This window comes from Cryptomeria japonica, chromosome 7 (genome assembly GCF_030272615.1).
Source record: "Cryptomeria japonica chromosome 7, Sugi_1.0, whole genome shotgun sequence".
Classification (NCBI taxonomy): domain Eukaryota; kingdom Viridiplantae; phylum Streptophyta; class Pinopsida; order Cupressales; family Cupressaceae; genus Cryptomeria; species Cryptomeria japonica.
In genome coordinates, this window is record NC_081411.1 from 686842350 (window position 1) to 686861609 (window position 19260).

The 19260-nt window shown below is 34.5% G+C and overlaps 3 protein-coding genes across 3 annotated transcripts; all 3 read left to right on the forward strand.

The window, feature by feature from the left end:
• The first annotated feature begins 12216 nt into the window (after window positions 1–12216).
• On the forward strand, window positions 12217–13063 carry LOC131078513 (uncharacterized). Its single transcript, XM_058016235.2, has 2 exons — window positions 12217–12572; window positions 12668–13063. Exons 1-2 carry the CDS (start codon window positions 12363–12365, stop codon window positions 12821–12823), a joined length of 366 nt encoding a protein of 121 aa, XP_057872218.2. The 5' UTR covers window positions 12217–12362; the 3' UTR covers window positions 12824–13063.
• Window positions 13064–15807: 2744 nt separating this feature from the next.
• Window positions 15808–16683, forward strand: LOC131078512 (uncharacterized). Its single transcript, XM_058016234.2, has 2 exons — window positions 15808–16207; window positions 16303–16683. Exons 1-2 carry the CDS (start codon window positions 15875–15877, stop codon window positions 16453–16455), a joined length of 486 nt encoding a protein of 161 aa, XP_057872217.2. The 5' UTR covers window positions 15808–15874; the 3' UTR covers window positions 16456–16683.
• LOC131078465 (uncharacterized) lies at window positions 16543–18037 on the forward strand. The gene is made up of 3 exons (XM_058016176.2): window positions 16543–16578; window positions 17323–17643; window positions 17733–18037. The coding sequence occupies exons 1-3, from the start codon at window positions 16543–16545 to the stop codon at window positions 17928–17930; spliced, it is 555 nt and encodes a 184-aa protein (XP_057872159.2). The 3' UTR covers window positions 17931–18037.
• Window positions 18038–19260: the final 1223 nt, after the last annotated feature.

The following is a 19260-nucleotide window of genomic DNA, read 5'->3' on the forward strand; positions in this document are numbered from 1 at the left end:
GCAGGATAAAGTTGAGTTTTGGGATAAGATTATTTCAGTTATCTCTAGAAGGATCCTATCTTGGAATCATAGATGGTTATCTTTGGCTGGTAAGATTGTTCTTATTAAATCTATCCTAAATGGTTCTCCTATTTATCTCATGTCTATTTTGTAGTCTCTGAAAGCGGCTATTGTTAGTTTGCAAGTACTCTTAGGTCCTTCCTTTGGAGTAAAAATAAAGATGATAAGAAGAAACTCCCTCTGGTAGCATGGGATAAAGTTTGTTTGCCTAAAAACCTTGGGGGCATAGGTATTAGGAGTCTGGAAAGTCAGAATTTAGCCTTAGGTGCTAAGATGGTTTGAAAATTGTATGAGAGACCGTTCTCCTTTTGGGCACAAATTATGTTTGCTAAATATTTAAATAACAGACCAAAAGAGTATGTTTTTCAACTTTCTAATTTACCATCTAGTTCAACTATTTGTAATTTTCTATGTAAATGTAGATCAGTGATTTTGCCTCATCTCTCATGGATTGTTCATAATGGTAGAAAGGTCAGGTTTTGGGAGGAAGTTTGGAATGGACATCGCCCTCTGGTGAATTCGATGGATTGGTCTCCTTTAATTTCCACTCTTTCTTCCCTTTGGGGTGTCTTTGTGGCTGATTATTTTGAAATTGAGTATAGTGGGAATCTTAAGGTGGCAAGATGGAAATCAATTGAGTTTTTAGATATTGATCAAAATGTGAAATTGGAATATGAAAAGATGTTGGGGGAGAGAGTAATAATTCTTTCTGATGCTGACGATGAACTTATTTGGACAAGGAATATCTCTGGTAAGTACACAGTTAAGGATGGTTATAATTCTCTCTTGGTTGCTAAAGATTTATCTACGTGGCCATACAAGTTGTTTTGGCATATGGCTTGCCTCCCAAAGGCTGGTACTTTTGCTTGGTTAGCAGTGCAGGATAGGGTCCTTACAGGAATGGGGTTGGACAGGTTGGGTATTACTGCAGTATTTTCTTGTGTCTTTTGTAATAAAAATTTAGAATCCTCTCCACACTTGTTTCTTCACTGTGATTTTGCCTATGCTTGCTGATAGTGGTTGTTTGAAAAGCTAAATCTATCCTTTGTTATTGGTAAGGATCTCCTTTCCCACTTTAAAGCCTGGCCTTTCCTATTTGCCTCATCTTTCTATGCATGTCTTTGGATTATTTCTCCATCTATTGTGATTTGGAATATTTGGTTAGAGCGTAATAATAGGATTTTTAAACAAACAAGCTCTTCCTTGGCTGAGGTTTTATTGAGGATTGAATATTCCATCTCTGAAGTTGCTTTGTCTTTTATCTATAACAATTTGGAAAACCTTACCTCTTTTTCTCATTAGGATGGTAGGGTAACTCGAGTCTGGAGGATGTTATCAGTTTTACCTTCTCATGGATCTATTTTGAATAAGACAGATGCTATAAGTAAGAGAAGTTTTTCTTGCTAGAAACCTCCTCCGCAAGGGCACTTTAAATTGAATTTTGATGGTGCTTCTCATGGGAACCCTGGCCTGGCAGGGGCAGGTATGGTAATTTATGATCACAAGGTAAGATTTATTCAGGCTCGTTGTCATGCGATTGGTTTCAAGTCTAACAATTGTGCAAAATTCTTTGCTTTGTCCTTTGGTTTGGATATGGCTATATCTTTGGGAATCAAAGACTTGATAATTGAGGGTGATTCTATGGTTATTATTCAAAGTGTCATGAAAAAGAATTCAAATTGTTGGCAATTACAATATATACTTGATCATATTTTGCAAAAATTAGGTTTTTTTTATTCCTTCTTGATTTCCCACTGTTATACAGAAGTGAATAAGATTGTAGATTTATTGGCTAACTTAGCCATTGACAGTGATGCTAATATGTGGGAGGTAAGTGTGGATGAGATCCCTTCCTCGGTTTTGGAATATTTGAAGTAAAGGAGGTAAGCTTACATAGTAAATGTAATGGTTATCTTCTGATGTAACCAGTAAGGATGGATAGTGGTAATATTTTCTTTCGCATATGTCATAGAGGAGGGTATTATATGCCTTATCATAATTCCTTTGTCTTATGGCATATTCGGTAAGTATCTCTGTATAGAGTGTGGTATATTGGTATGGTTTTGTCATTGATGTCAACACCTACTAAACACTTATCAACTCTGGCACTTTGGAGAATCAGCAACATTCACTGGCAAGCAAGTGACTTATGCACAGTCACCGGTATCTGGTACACCGGCAGGATATAATGATTACTGACACTTGGAAGGGCATGGAAAACACTTGGTTATGTCAAAGACATCGTGTGGACACCTTGTCTTGGAGTTTTGTTTATTGGTATATTCATATTTGCATATTTGTTGTTACCGGCAAATAGGTCCAGGTTACACCAGCAGGTTTATCTTTTCCAAATCAGCATGGCACACTATGGAGATGACTTATTATTGTTGTAAATGCATTAAGCTGACATGGTGAATCGGTTATTGCATCAGGTATTAATTGATTTGTAAATTAATTTTATTGTATTATCCTTTAGAGTCGACCTACTAAAATTGGTCTTAGGGTATGGTATAAATGTAAGATCTTATTTGTAAGATCGGATGTGGAATGCGAAAAAGGATTGTGTGAAGGTATATGCGAGAATAAGCAGAGCTATACACGCAGACATCATTTGAAGGTTGAAGGAGGGTTTTCGTGAAGACAATCAGAACTACACCGGTATTGAATCCAGCATATGAAGATGCTATTTTGAGCAGTACATTCTTATTGGATTTAACCATCCAATTGTAGTCAGTGTGACTCCTGTTTTGTGATTGAGTAGTGAGCTCTAGGCACTTGGCCTTTCTGCATGTGCAAACCCCATTTGTATACACTTACTATCTGCAGTAGTATCATCTGATTGTGGGTAAGGTTTCCCACCGTGGTTTTTCCCCTTACAGGGTTTCCACGTACAAATATTGGTGTTATGTGTTGTGGATGACTTTGTCTTTTTGTTTCATGCATTAATCCTTACCGGTATTGCAATTAACTGTTAAAATTGTCTACCGACATATTAGATTGGTTTACCGGTATTAAGCATTAAGTTGGTTAAGTTGTTTTTGGTTTGAATTTGTTAGACAACTGATTCACCCCCCCTCTCAGTTGTCTCTGAGACCTAACAATTGGTATTAGAGCCTAGTACTCTTTTGCAGAAGTTTAACAGCTTGAGGAGATCCAATGTTTACTAACTATTTCGGGAAGGACAATCCTAAACTTGATGGAACCAACTATGGCATATGGAAGATCAGAAATGAGACACATCTAAATTGCATTGGAAAGGACATCTGGGATGTTACAAAGAATGGTTATACTGCTCCTACTCCTGGTCAGCCTAATCCACCTACCTTGGGAAAAGATGAGGAAAATGATTGCAAAGCAAGAGAAGCACTTTTGAGCGCATTATTTGATCAACAAATCATGGGACTATCAGATAGGCCTACTGCTAAAGCTATTTGGGATCATTTGGAAACACTGAATGAAGGAGATTCCACAGTCAAAATTGCAAAACTTGAAAGCTTCCGGGTCAGGTATGAACATCTAAAAATGGAAGAAGATGAAAGGATTTCTGCTTTTATGGAAAGAGTAAATGAGATTGTTTTGGGTATTAAATATTGTGGAGGAACCTTAAGTGAGGATGAAATTATTTCAAAAGTTTTAAGAGGATTGCCACTGGCATATAAAATGAAAGTCACTGCTATAAATGAGTTAAGAACAATGCCTAATACATCATTAACTAGGGATACATTGATTGGAAAACTTTCAGCTTTTGAAATTGAAGAATTTGGTCATGTTGCTACTATAAAGACAGATTTGGCCTTTAAGGCATCTACATCATCTGCACCATCATTTGACAAATCAGATTGGAAAGCCTTTTATGCAAGAGAAGTTGAAGAAAGCATGAAAGAAAATGAATAACTTGAAGCACTATTTGCAAGGAAAATGCCTAAAGGTCCAGTTGGAAGTAAGTATGAAGGTAAAACACCCTTTAAATGTTTTAACTGCAATAAGATTGGTCATATATTCAAGATGCCCTGATAGACATGCTAGACTAAGAGAAGAAGCTAGAAGAACATACAAGCCTAACCCTGAATATCAAAGATATAGATTTAAGAAGAATAAAGACAAATCTTGTTACATTGCTGATGAAGGAGTGACTGATGATTCTGATGAGGATCCAACAGACAATGGATGGGTTTTTATTGCTATAAAAAAAGATCAACCGACACCTATTGCAGCTAAAGTTGAAGTAAAGGATGAGTGGATCATTGATTCAGGATGCTCACATCATATGACAGGAGATAAAGGTAAATTCTTGAACTTTCAAGAATACAATGGAGGCTTAGTAAGATTTGGAGATGATAAAGCTTGTTTGATCAAAGGTAAGGGTACAATATCTCTTGATGGTAAGAATAATACTGACAATGTCTACTATGTTGAAGGTTTAAAACATAATCTTTTGAGTGTTGGTCAATTAGTTGAGAAAGGATTTCAGTTACAATTCAAAAATGGAAAATGCAAAATCATGAATAAAACTGGTTTGGAAATTGCAACCGGTAATCAGACTAGTGGTAATATCTTTCATTTGAATAACAGTGAAAAGACATGCTTAATTGCACATATTGATGAAAGTTGGCTATGCCATAAGACTCTGTCATGTAAACTTTGATTGCATGGTGAAAATCAGTACTACTAAGGAAGTTAGAGATTTACCTAAAATTGTCAAACCTCACAATACAGTATGTAAGGAATGTCAATTTGGAAAACAAGTTAGAGCTAGTTTCAAAAGTATTCCAGAAAAATCCAATAATGCTCTTGATTTAATTCATACTGATTTATGCGGTCTGGCTAGAACTAAAAGCTTACAAGATGATAGATATTTCATGCTATTCATTGATGACTATTCTAGAATGTGTTGGGTTACTTTTCTTAGAGAAAAATCAGAAGCACTTGGAAAGTTCAAACTGTTCAAAGCTATGGTAGAAAATGAAACCGGTAAGAAAATCAAATGTCTAAGATCAGATCAAGGAGGAGAATTTACATCTAAGGAATTTAATGCATTTTGTGAAGTAAATGGAATCAGAAGACAGCTATCAGCACCTCAGACACCACAATAGAATGGAGTTGTTGAAAGGAAAAACAAAACTATCTTGGATGCAGTAAGAAGTATGTTATCAGAAGCAAACCTACCACATGTTTATTGGAGAGAGGCAGTAAGTACATTGGTCTATAAATTCAACAAATTTCACATCAAAGGTGAAACCAGTAAGACCCCTCATGAACTATGGTTTCATATTACTCCTACTCTTAAATATTTCAGAATTTTTGGAAGTAAATGCTATATCAGAAGAGATGAGTATATTGGCAAATTTGATCCTAGAAGTGATGAAGGAATATTTCTTGGTTATTCATCTAAGAGCAAGGCATATAGATGTTTTAACAAAAGGTTGCAAAAAATTGTTGAGAGTACAAATGTAAAGATTGATGAACAATTCAGAGGAACTTCAAGGTAATATAGACTCTGAACCGGCAACAAAAATTTTGACAAATGAACCTACACTGAATCCACCGGTATAGAATGAAGATCCAGTTACACCAGTATCATCTGAAAATTCCACAGTAACTGAGGAACAACAGCAAACAAAGACACCCCCGTATGTAAGACTGAATCATTCTGAAGATCAGATAATTGGAAACAAGTATAAAGGAGTTATGACAAGAGGAAGATTGGCAAATGAAGAGGTATGTCTTATTTCTCAAATTGAACCATCATTAGTTAATGAGGCATGTGAAGATAAATACTGGATTAAAGCTATGGAAGAAGAATTAGAACAAATTGAGAAGAATAACACTTGGACATTAGTTCCCCAGCCTAAAGATAAAAATGTAATTGGAACCAAATGGGTATTCAGAAACAAACTTAATGAAGATGGTAAGTTTATCAGAAATAAAGCAAGACTAGTGTGTAAGGGATATTCTCAGAAAGAAGGAATTGATTACAATGAAACCTTTGCACCGGTAGCTAGAATTGAGGTGATTAGATTATTTTTGGCTTTTGCAGCACATAAGAACTACAAAGTATATCAAATGGATATTAAATGTGCATTTTTGAATGGAGATCTTGAAGAACAAGTTTACATTGAACAACCTGATGGATTTTCTTTGACAGATAACAAAGATATGGTTTGTAGGTTAAGAAAAGCTTTGTATGGATTGAAACAAGCTCTAAGAGCTTGGTATGCAAGATTGGATAAGTATCTTTTGAAGATTGGTTTTTCTAAAGGTAATGCTGATAACAACTTATATTATAAAGTGACTAATGATGACATCTTGGTTATAGAAGTTTTTGTTGATGATATAATCTTTGGAGGAGAAGATGGATTATGTAAAGAATTTTCTATTAAAATGCAGCAAGAATTTGAAATGTCTATGATTGGAGAAATAAAATTCTTTTTAGGATTGCAGATTTCACAGATTGATAAAGGTATATTCTTGAGTCAATCCAAGTACTTAAAAGAGTTACTAAAGAAATTTGGGATGGAGAACTCTAAACCGGTAAGCACACCTATGACTACAAATGACAAATTATCACTAAGGGATGAATCTACACCTGTTAATCCAACTAGATACAAATCTATGATAGGAGGTTTACTGCATTTGACACAAACCAAACCTGATATTATGAATACAGTATGTATTGTTTCAGGATTTTAGAGTAATCCTAGAGAAAATCATGAATCAGCAGTAAAAAGGATTTTCCGGTACTTACAAGGCACTATAAATCTTGGATTATGGTATCCTAGAGATGAAAATTTTGAATTATGTGCATACACAGATGCAAATTGGGCAGGAGATGCGGATGATAGAAAAAGCACCACCGGCGGTGCATTCTTTCTTGGAAGCAGACTAGTTTCTTGGTTGAATAAGAAACAAAGTTGTACATCTTTATCAACAGCAGAATCAGAATATGTTGCAGCAGCAACTAATTGTACACCGGTACTATGGCTTAAGCAAATGTTGAAAGACATAAAGGTAAAATGCAAGGAACATATTACTATCTATTGTGATAACACTGCAACAATTGATATATCTAAGAATCCGGTATTACATTCTAAAACCAAACATGTTTCTATCAAATTGAATTTTCTAAGGGAGAATGTTGAAGCAAAGGAAATAAAACTAGTTTATGTGAATACTAAAGAGCATATTGCAGATATCTTCACAACCTCTGCCTAAAGAGACTTTTGAATATCTCAGAGATTAGCTTGGGGTCATACCCCCACCGGTAGAGACTTAGGAAGTTGATGATTGTCATCAACCAACAGAATTAAACAAAGAAATCTCTTATTCCGGCTTTGATGAGGAAGCTACTTCTCAGGGGGAGTAGTTGGTATACTAAACTGATTGGTATTTTGTATATGAACTTGGCTTGGTAATAAATTTGGCATTTGATGTCAAAGGGGGAGAGATTGGTATGGAAAAATACAAGGAAAACACATGTTGCTCCCAAGGGGAGAGATTGTTATTTGGGAGAGATTATTACTCTTTGTATCTGTATTTTGATTTCTGGTTATGATCTCTTTTTGGGAGATTGTTGGTTTTTTGGTATTTGGCATTTCTATTTTGGCACTTTGATGGGTTTTTCCATCTTGTGTTGCCATCAATGCCAAAGGGGGAGATTGTTGGTATTTTGGTATGGTTTTGTCATTGATGTCAACTCCTACTAAACACTTATCAACTCTGACACTTTGGAGAATCAACAACATTCACCGGCAAGCAAGTGACTTATACACAATCACCGGTATCTGGTACACTGACAGGATATAATGATCATCGGCACTTGGAAGGGCATGGAAAACACTTGGTTATGTCGAAGAAATCGTGTGGACACCTTGTCTTGGAGTCTTGTTTATTGGTATTGTAGATAGGAATCTGGAAATCATCAAAGCAATAGCAAATTAGACTAGCTCAATCACGAAAACTAAAATGCAGTGATAACAATCCTAAAAATATTCAATGAAAACATGAAGACAAGACATTCTAAATGAAATCTAAGCAAACCAAATGCATATGTCTCCTTCATGTGGCTCCATTGTCCTTCTTTCTCCTTCAAATTGCTTTGTTTTGTGGATCTCACCTTCAAGTGCATAAACCTAATATGAAAGCAAGAGTGACGAGACGACAGCATAAGGGTACTAGAAGCGTGATTGATTCGACCAGATCTTTTGATTGAAGAAACTCATCCAATTTATAAACAAATTGGAGAGAGGACAAAATTAGCATGAAATTGATATTAGAGGCAATTGATTTCAAAAATGGCAAATTTGAGTTGAAGAAAGAAGGTTATGACACCTTCTATGTCATGAATTGTGACATATTGCCAATGCAAAGGTTAGAGGACTAAAAGCTTTATGACATCTTGCTATGCCAACAGTATGACGCATGAGAAATTCATGCTTCCACCGAAGCACAAAAATAGGGAGAAACTAGAGAGAAATTAATTAGGTGGAAATTGAAATTAGGAAATTAGAAAATGAGGAAATTAGAAATTAGGAGAATTAGAAAATGAGGAAATTAGGAATTAGGAAAATTAGAAAATGAGGAAATTAGGAATTAAGTGAATTAATTAACAATTTTTCATTCATCAATTAATTCACACAAAGAGAGGGAATTAATTAGCCAATTAAATAAATATTTAATTGTGACAAGAAGACTTAGGATAAATAAATAAATTATTTAACCTAGAAGGAAAATGACAAACAAGATTAAATGAATAAATCATAAAACCTTAGAAGATGAATTAGAAATGCAAGGACGACAATTAGGTCTTGACAAAAGATAATTAATGTCAATTTGATTTGATCATGATTTTGAATTGATAAATGATTTGATTGATAAAATGCGCCAATTAACGAGGAACAATGATGATCGATGTCAAATCGATCGCAAAATGACAAAAACGACAACGATCGATGACAAAATAGATTGCAAAATGACAAGACTGAAAATGACCATGATCGATGACAAATCGATCGCAAGATGACAAGATTGATAAGAGGACAAAACCCTAATTCCATCATCGATTAGGATTGATGATGTCCAAAATATGACAAATGAGCACGCACATTGATGCGACAAGATAAGATTGACCAAAATCATGATTGAAGATTATTATCGACAAGACCAAATTTGAGAGCGAGATAAATAAAGAATGCAGAAGAAGGACTCGATGCTCGCAAATGATAAAGACCAAGTATGCAACATAGAAGAAATGTTAATGCGACGCAAAAACCCTAAAATAAGGTAATGCGCAAATGTTAAAGTATGACTCCGCAAGCGTTGACCATTTTTAGACGTCTACAGGTATATTCGTATTTGCATATTTGCTGTTACTGGCAAATAGGTCCAAGTTACACCGACAGGTTTATCTTTTCCAAATTAGCATGGCACGCTATGGAGATGACTTATTATTGTTGTAAATGCATTAAGCCAACATGGTGAAATGGTTATTGCATTGAGTATTAATTGATTTGTAAATTAATTTTATTGTATTATCCTTTAGAGCCGACCTACTAAAATTGGTCTTAGGGTATGGTATAAATGTAAGATCGGATGTGGAATGCAAAAAAGGATTGTGTGAAGGTATATGCGAGAATAAGCAGAGCTATACACGCAAACATCATTTGAAGGTTGAAGGAGGGTTTTCGTGAAGATAATCAGAACTACATCGGTACTGAATCCAACATATGAAGATGCTATTTTGAGCAGTACATTCTTATTGGATTTAACCATCCAATTGTAGTCAGTGTGACTCCTATTTTGTGATCGAGCAGTGAGCTCTAGGCGCTTGGCCTTTCTGCATGTGCAGACCCCATTTGTATACACTTACTATCTACAGTAGTATCATCTGATTGTGGGTAAGGTTTCCCACCGTGGTTTTTCCCCTTACAGGGTTTCCACGTACAAATATTGGTGTTATGTGTTGTGGATGACTTTGTCTTTTTGTTTCATGCATTAATCCTTACCGGTATTGCAATTAACTATTAAAACTGTCTACCGGCATATTAGACTGGTTTACCGGTATTAAGTATTAAGTTGGTTAAGTTGTTTTTGGTTTGAATTTGTTAGACAACTGATTCACCCCCCCCTCTCAGTTGTCTCCGGGACCTAACATAGAGCGAGGGGAGTGTGGAGTCTGCATTCAGGTGCCTTAAATAGTTTGGGCATAGTTGTAGTCTTCATCAACCTCCTTATTGGGTGTGGCTTTTCTTTCGTATGTGACATTGAGGAGGGTGTTGTTTGCCTTATGAGAACTCCCTTGTTAATGGCATATTCGACAAGAATTTCTACATGGAACAAGGAGGGTGTGGGGTCTACAATTGTGTGCCTGATTGGTTTGGCATGTTTTTTGTTCTGTATAAGTCCGGTGTGGCTTTCATTTCATATTTAATTGGCCTATTATTATAAAGGTGCTTTGAGTACTCGGGGCTATTTAGCGTATCTTTCTGGAAGTACTCATTACATGTTATTGTTTGTTGTTCTGCGCATGCACTTTCCTCTAATCGTTTCTTGCTATTGGGTTTGTGTGTGTTAATCATGTTCGGTTAAGCTGGGAGGGATGTCTTGGGTATCTTCGCTCGTGCGTTCTCCTTGTTCGGTCATTCACTGATGATTATAGTGACGTGTTAGTTTGCTTCATTTCTGGGTTTTCAGTGAGAATGGTGGTTTTGTGGCATGCTCGTTTCCACATTGTATTGAGTAATTTCACGTTGCCATCCTGTTGCTTGATCTTCTGTCATCATATTTCGGGGATGCGCCTTGCACACTTGTGGAGGTTTCTACAATTTTTTATAATGCTCCTTTGTGTTAATGGTATATATGGAAGTTCTTTGGTTGGTTTTTATGTCTCTCTCTTTTTTGTCACTGTGTATTATATGTCAAAATGTTCTGTTTCGTTCGAAAGCTCTTGGTTTGGGTTGGTGGCTGTCCTTCATATCTTGGAATCTACAGATCAATTGGTATTTGAGTTGGCTCCTTCTTTTGTTGCTTTTTTCTTGGATCGTTGTGTGGTCTTTTCTGTGGATTGGATTTATTTTGGCTCCATGAGGACTTCAACATCCTCTCTTTCTCCTCATTTGGATTCTGTTATGCTTGATCACAATGTTTATTTTGGCAGGGTCTTTGATTATGGTTTCCTTTCTGCTACGTGGTATCATTCTAACCAGTGGTTTGGAGAATTGTGTTTCATAGACAGGGGTGGTTCAGATTGGTGTTTTTTTGGTAGAAATGGCTATGCATCCTTCTGAGATCATACTTTAATCTTCCTTCTATATGCTTCTGCTGGCGGCTTCCTTTATATCTAATGCGGCTTATGTAATTGGGATGAGTTTTTTGATGTACTATGCCAATGAGCATTTTGTATCGAGTAGAATAGGCTTGTGTTACTTAAGCAATACTGAAGGGTTTTCTTACTGGATTCTTTCCCTTCAATGCTTTTTGAACCAGACACTATAAAAAACTTTTAAAAATTAATATAATTAAATGGTTCTATCCACTTTTATCTAAAAAATAATAATTTTTTTTTGACATTTAACATTAATTTATGATAATTTTAATTAAAATATTTACATCTTTAATTTTGATAAATTTAAATATTTTCTTTATATATTAAAAAAATTCAACATTAATTAAAAATTCTAATTTTTTGAGAAATACATACACCAATTTCTATTTCTATTTGTAAAGACAAATACTAAAAGAGATTGTTTTTTACTTGTTATCACAGAGATTTGAACAAACTCCCTCAACCAATCAAAATGCTAATAATTCATTTAAAAATTATCATTTTAACTTTATAGAAAATAAATATTTGCCCTCCATAAAAAACTCTTGCTTTTCATTTGTTGACAGATAACAATTGTTAATAACCCTCGTAAAGCGTTTCGAATATGATAATACTTAAGACTGACAAAATCAATTTGTGACGAATCTCAAAAGTCGTCAGCAAACTTGGAAGTTGGAAGGACCCACAGTGACCCGCCACTCTTAACAGCAAAACTGGGCGGCTCCCAAAAATTTGAAGTACAAAAATTTTGAAACGGTTTTGAAATTTAGAAACTGAGTTTCTCCCTCCATCATTTTAACTCCATTTTCACGCTTCTCCCTCCTCCCTTCAAATCTCAATTTCTCAAAACCCACCCCGCCAAGCTCATTCAATCTCTGCACCAAGCTTACAAATACCTCTCACATTTGACACCCATTTTCATTCCGCGCATCTTTGCAATTATTTTCCCCCTTGTTCTTCAAACACATTGACGGCTGGGGAAATGGAGTTGCAGGCGGATCTGCTTCTTTCACCAAGGTCTCAGCATTTGGGTATTTCTGTGGAACAACACCAACACAAAGAGAACTCTCCTCCATTTTTCGCAGATAGATTGCCCACACCATCTTTTGCCCTACAATTTTTCAAGAGGCAGCCTCTGCAAGATATTACCCACCTGTTTGCTACTAATGATAATACCCAATCCATCTATGATGTAAGTCTTGTCTACTTTTTACTTATCTTAGTTTCATTATCTGGGCTATGTTGTTTGAATCTTTTGGCTGATAAATCTTCTGTCTCTTTTTTCAGGGAAGAAGAATGTCCTCTGTAATGGAGACGAGGGGTCTGGTAGAGCAGACATCAAGTGCTGGAAACAAGAAGAGAAGATCCACAAATCTGTCAAATGACAGCAATATTAGTAGCTCCAATCTGAAGAGACCATTGCTGAGAAGAGATTTCAGGTGAAATGCTTAGTGGTAGTAGGCGTTACCCAGATTTGTGCTTCTTTATTGCAATCAGAAATTCTGTATAAGCTCTGGTCTCACCTCAACTTTGGAGACAAATTACAATAACATACCCCTTAAATTACCAACTGTTTTGGTATTGAATGTAAGATGGGTATGATAGAGTAAGAGAGGCAGAAATCATGTCCTCTTTTGTGCTTTACTGATGTTCCGTATTATGAATAAAAGCCTCATTTTTTCATATCGCAGATGGATTCATAAGTTTTTTGCCTCTGTTTTCGTATCTTTATCACGAGCTCTATTGTGATCCACCATGCATTTTCTTTGATATTGAATGCCTGCTATTATTTAATGGATCTATTTTTTTCCCCATAACCCGCCGTTCGGATTTTATAGCAGACAAATGAAAAAGTCGTTCGCTAAATTGGTGCAAATTTCCTGTTAGCGACAGCTCTGCCGTAAATCATCTGCCTTACGAGTTTCGTATTAAAACAATTGAATTGCAAATTTCCCGTTAGCCATTCGTTGATCCAGAAATGCTTACATCTTGTCAATCTGTTCGTTCTTCGTTGCTGTTTCCTAAAAATATTTTTGAAACTATACTATTTATAGTAATCATTTACAATTAATATTATAATTAATATAATTATCTATAATTATATGATTATAAATAAGTTGATACATTAATGGAGATATACGGTTCACTCTTTTTAATTAATTAAAAAATTATAGATAGAAATTGTAAAGTTAATAATAAATTAAATATGAATTAGATCTTAGGTCTTTTGGTTTTAGAAGGGTCTGGCTCATTTTAGTTGGACTTTATTAAGAAAATGATGGTTAATAGTGATTATTAATTAGAATAAGAAATTTATTAGGCTTCAAGCTTCTAATATTGTTAGATGAAGCAATGATAGTGTTACGTGTCAAAGCTGAACACTTGACTTAGGGATCGTAATTGATTTCTTTATGTAATTAAAAAAAAGAAAAGAATATGATTAACTCTTTTTATCCTAAATCTCTTATGGCATTTTGTATTGAGTTTTTTCATTTTTGAATCAATTCTTTTTTGGAACAATCTTCCAATGGATAAATCTTTATCCTTGAGATTTTTGAAGAGTTGGTCACAAATTGTAGGGAACATTGAAGAATTTTTGTACTAGAAACAGAGTAAGAAAATCAACTCTTCAAGGAGTATTACTCCATGTTCTCATGCTTATTTTATTTTTAAGCAAAACTTCTTAACTTTGTATTAATAGCATTAACATTAATTTGTACAAAAAAGAAACAAAATCTTTAAAAAAAGAGGGAAATAAAATTGTGGAACCATGTGGCATTTTTGTTAATAAGCAGACAGTGCTTATTTCCAGCCCCCCCTTTTGTTCCATAGCTTATTTCTAATTCCTAAACAATAGCTGCTCCACCAAAATAGGGAAAGATTCTAAATTATCCCTTTTTTTTTGACAATTTTTAAGTTGCATGGGAACACTTAACTGCTTAAATTTAAGCAAAAATAGAGCTAAGCAACCGCATGGGAACATGAGGTTAGAGATACATCATTGGTTGCATATCATCTTCTATATAGTATTATCTTCAAAAATCATATCATTATCATGAATAGAATGTGTTATACATCTTGTGCATAGGTTCAAAATTTGTCTCTAATCTTGTTGGGAGGAGGCAAAAACATCTCTTTCTTTGTTGGGAGGAGCACACTATGATGGGCTTGTGCCCCTACCACAAAGTGTGTAGATTGTTTTATGTTTTGAATTCTAATTGAGAATTTTTTTAGAGCATATGAATACAAGATTTTTGTATTGAAAACCCAAATAACATTTAAAAAAAAAATGTTATCATTTTTAAGAAATTAGATCCAAGATTGTTCATCTTTTAAAATAATGGTTTTTCACAATCCCTTACCCAAATCAAATGTAACTTATATTTAAACATGCATAATGCATAAAAATTTAGAAGTAAAAGAGTTGTAAAAAAAGTATAAAGAAAAATAAATTTACACTATAAAAAAAAAATGGGATAGAATCTTTATTTTAATCTTATAAGAAAAATAAATATTCATGTAATAGTTTACTTATTTATGTTGTAATCTTTATTGTGTTTCTTTTCATTGTAATTGTAAATATCATATATTTTACATTATACTTTCTTCACGGAGGAAGAATTTGGGCATATCTTGCTTTTTTTAAACAAACTTCCAAAGATGATTTTCAGGAATTTTAAATCTTTGAATTTGGGGTTAATTGAGAATCCCTAAGGGTTGAAGTTGAGACCATGAGTTTGACATGATATTTACAATCCACAACATAAATTGTAAAGTTTTTGGTAGATAATTGTGTATCACTTTTTTGATTGATGATGATAAAAAGCTATAAACAATTGTATACCAGACTTACAAATAAATATATACATATCAAATTTGATTGATAGAATGATAAATCTCTAGAATGAAAGTAAAAAATTATACATAATTATTTACTAACAGATTACAAATTATTATATTATATAAAATTGAATCTATAAAGCAGATAAATAAAATTGAATTAATCATTGAATGCATAACGGGTTTTTAAATTTTTTTTTTTGTATAAAGACTAGACATGAACCGAACTTATTAAAAAAAAAGATTCTTGTCTATTATTTAACACAAACTAACAAATTTCACCAGTACACAATTGCTCCTTACATTTTTGTGTACTATGAATGGCATTCTCAAAATAAGTGAAAAATTACTTACACACCGTCAAATTTAAGACACGATATTAACCAATGTAACGAATCTCAAAGTCTTTCTATAAATTTAAAGGTTGGCCACACCCGTGACCCCGCCAATCCTACTGCAAATCTGGACGGATCCCAAAAATTTGAACTGTAAAAATTTGGAAACAGTTTTGAAATTTAGATGCTCGGTTTCTCCCTCCATCATTTCAATCCCATTTTCACGCTTCTCCCTCCATCATTTCAATTCCATTTTCACGCCTCTCCCTCCTCTCTCGAAATCTCAAATTCTCAAAATCCAGCCCGCCAAGCTCATTCAATGTCTTCATCGCGATTACAAATACGTCTCAAAATTCACAACCACTTCCATTCCGCGCATCTCTGCAATTCATTTCCATCTTGTTCTTCAAACACGTTGAAGAGTAGGGTGGGAATGGAGTTACAGGCGGATCTGCTTCTTTCACCAAGGTCCCAACATTTGGGTATTTCTGTGGAACACCACCAACACAAGGAGAACTCTCCTCCATTTTCAGCATTTTCAGCAGATAGATCGCCAACACCATTTTCTGCCCTACATTTTTTCAAGAGGCAGCCTCTGAAAGATATTACCCATCTGTTTGCTACCAGTGCCAATACCCAATCCATATATAATGTAAGTTTTCTCTATTTTTCTCCTGTCTTGGTGTCGTTTTCTGGACTGTGTTGTTTGAATCTTTTGGCTGATAAATCTTCTGTCTCTCTTTTCAGGGAAGAAGAGTGTTCTCTGTAGAGATAAGAGGGCTGGTAGAGCAGACATCAGGTGTTGGAAACAAGAAGAGAAAATCCAGAAATCTGTCAGATGACAGCAATATTAGTAGTTCCAATCTGAAGAGACCATTGCTTAGAAGAGATTTCAGATGAAATGCTGAGTGGTAGCAGGCATTCAGAAGATTTGTGATTCTTTATTGCAATCAGCGATTCTGTATAAGCTCTGGTCTCAACTCAGCTATGGAGACAAATTACAATAATATACCAACTATTGTGGTATGGAATGAAAACCCGATACAATAGAGCAAGAGAGGCACAAATCATGCCCTCTTTCGCGGTTTACTAGTGTTCAGCATTATGAATAAAAGCCTCATTTTTTCACATTGCAGCTGGAGTCATAAATTTTTCGCCTCTGTTTTCATATAAATTTTTCTATTGTGATCTACCATGCGTTTTTATTTGATATTGACTACTTTTATTTAATGGATCTATTTCTTTCCATAGCTCACTAGTCGGATTTATATAGCAGATAAATGAAAAGGTCGCTCGCTAAATTGGTGTAAATTTTTTGTTAGCCGTAACTCTGCAGAAAAGCATCTGGTTTACAAGTTTCGTATTAAAGTAATTGAATTGCAAATTTCCTGGTAGCCATCCATTAACGGAGAAAATATTTGAATTGAATTATCAGTTTTTTGCTTTATAAATTTCGTTTTTAAAAAAACCATTCCATCTCAGACTGAGATCAGTCCATCTTTCGAATAGGAGGCCTGTACAATATTGCACCTTACATTTGTGTGCACTATTATGAATAGCATTCTCAAAATAAGTGAAAAATTACTCAAGACATTGCCAAATTTAACAGATAAGCAGAACAATGTGTAACGGATCTCAAAGTCGTCAGCAAACTTGGAAGGACCTACGCAGATTGGCCACACCCGTGACCCCGCCAATCCTACTGCAAATCTGACCGAATCCCGAAAATTTAAACTGTAAAGATTTGGAAACGGTTTTGAAATTTAGAAATTGAGTTTCTCCCTCCATTTTCACGCTTCTCCCTCCTTCAAATCTCAAATTCTCAAAAAAGCCCGCCAATGTCACTCAACCGCTGCACTGTGCATCTCGCGCATCTCTGCAATTCTTCCCCACTTGTTCTACAAACACATTCAGGAGTGGGTGAATGGAGTTTGTATAAATTGCACACTCAATAAAGAAAGATTTCCATGTCTTGTGAGAGAGGGTACGCCAACGCCATTTTCTGCCCTAAATTTTTTCAAGAGGCAGCCTCTGCAAGAAATCTCCCGCCTGTTTGCTACCAATTACGATACCCAATCCATCTCTGATGTAAGTCTTCTCTATTTTTCACTTGCCTCGGTGTCATTTTCTGGACTATGTTTGAATCTTTTGGCTGATAAATCTTCTTCTGTTTTCAGGAAATAAGAATGTCCTCTGTAGTAGATATGAGGGGGCTGGTAGAGCAGACATCAGGTGTCGGAAACAAGAAGAGAAAATCCAGAAATCTGTCAGATGACAGCAGTATTAGTAGTTCCAATCTGAAGAGATCTCAGATGAGGGGTAGCAGTCGTTCACAAGATTTGTGCTTGTTCATTGCAATCAGCAATTCTGTATAAGCTCTGGTCTCAACTCTGCTTTGGAGACGGTACAATAATATACCCCTTATTACCAGCCATTGCAGTAATGAATGAAAACTGGGTATCAATAAAACTACCTTTTTTCATATCGTTGCCGAAGTTATTAATTTTTCGCCCCTGTTTTCATATTAGCATCGGGAACTTCAGTGTGATCTACCATGCATTTTCTGTGATATTTAATGTCTGGTATCCTTAAATGGATATATTTTTTCCATTCGCCCGCCTTTGTCAGATCTATATAGACAAATGAAAAAGGTCCCCCCCTCTCTCTCTCTATTGAATTGAATTAGGTTTTAGGGTTTACAAGGGTCTTTCTTCATAGTTTGATTTTTACTAGAAGAGAGGTTCTTGTTTGGTGTTTGGTTTGGTTCTCTCTTGCGTTCCGGAAGCCCTGCTCTTCTCCCCAGCCGGGGATGGATGTGTCAGGAGAAGTCCTTGCCCGGCAGTCGTTGCTAATTAGAATGAGAAATTTAATAGGTTATGATGTTGTTGGATAAAGTAACGACAATTATAAATATTAGTATTGAACATTTGATTTAGGTGAAAATAATGAAAGATATTGATTTTTTTTGGATAACAAAAATAAAGAGTGATTTAATTTTTCTTATCTTAAATTTGTCTTGTCATTTTAATTTTTAATTAATTTAAAAAAAAAAAAAATGATTGTGTAATAGATAGAATTGAATTATCAATCTATTGCTCTATAAATTTTGTATTAAAACAATTGAATTGGAATTTTTTTTTAATCTAAAAATTAATTTAATTGAATTATCAATTTGTTGCTTTATAAGTTTCCTATTAAAACAAAATTGTTCCATCTCAAATTGAGATTACTCAATTTTTTTAATAGAAGACATTTACAGACATTTTCTTTGCATTGAGCCTTCAAAACTTTAAGAATATTTTAGGACTTATTTGAATGCTTATATCTTATTAACTTTCCATTCTTCTCGTTTCCTAATATGTTTTCAAAGGGTAAATTTGAAATTGAAAGGAAGAGGATAAAACAATGAATTGAATTAATTCATCTCATAATGATTTTTTATTTTTATTTTTGAAAATTCATATTTATTTATAATTATAATAAGTTGTACATAAATGGAGATATAAAGGTTCACTTTTTAAAAAAATAATAATAAAATTATAGATCAAAATTGTTCTACATAATAAATTAAATATAAATTAGATCTTTAAGTCTTTTGGGTTTAGAAGGGTCTGCTTTATTTTATTTAGAAGAGGTTGGTTTCAGTATTTTTGGATGAATCAATGATAATGCTAAGTGTCCAAGTTGAACACTTGATTTTAGTAG

Bases quoted from the DNA above. Each gene is read 5' to 3' on its own strand.
- LOC131078512 (XM_058016234.2), top strand. From the start codon at position 15,875: ATGTCTTCATCGCGATTACAAATACGTCTCAAAATTCACAACCACTTC. The intron at 16,208-16,302 runs GTAAGTTTTCTC...CTCTCTTTTCAG, and splicing joins ATACCCAATCCATATATAAT to GGAAGAAGAGTGTTCTCTGT.
- LOC131078513 (XM_058016235.2), top strand. From the start codon at position 12,363: ATGGAGTTGCAGGCGGATCTGCTTCTTTCACCAAGGTCTCAGCATTTG. The intron at 12,573-12,667 runs GTAAGTCTTGTC...CTCTTTTTTCAG, and splicing joins ATACCCAATCCATCTATGAT to GGAAGAAGAATGTCCTCTGT.
- LOC131078465 (XM_058016176.2), top strand. From the start codon at position 16,543: ATGGAGACAAATTACAATAATATACCAACTATTGTG. The intron at 16,579-17,322 runs GTATGGAATGAA...TTTGAAATTTAG, and splicing joins ATAATATACCAACTATTGTG to AAATTGAGTTTCTCCCTCCA. The intron at 17,644-17,732 runs GTAAGTCTTCTC...TTCTGTTTTCAG, and splicing joins ATACCCAATCCATCTCTGAT to GAAATAAGAATGTCCTCTGT.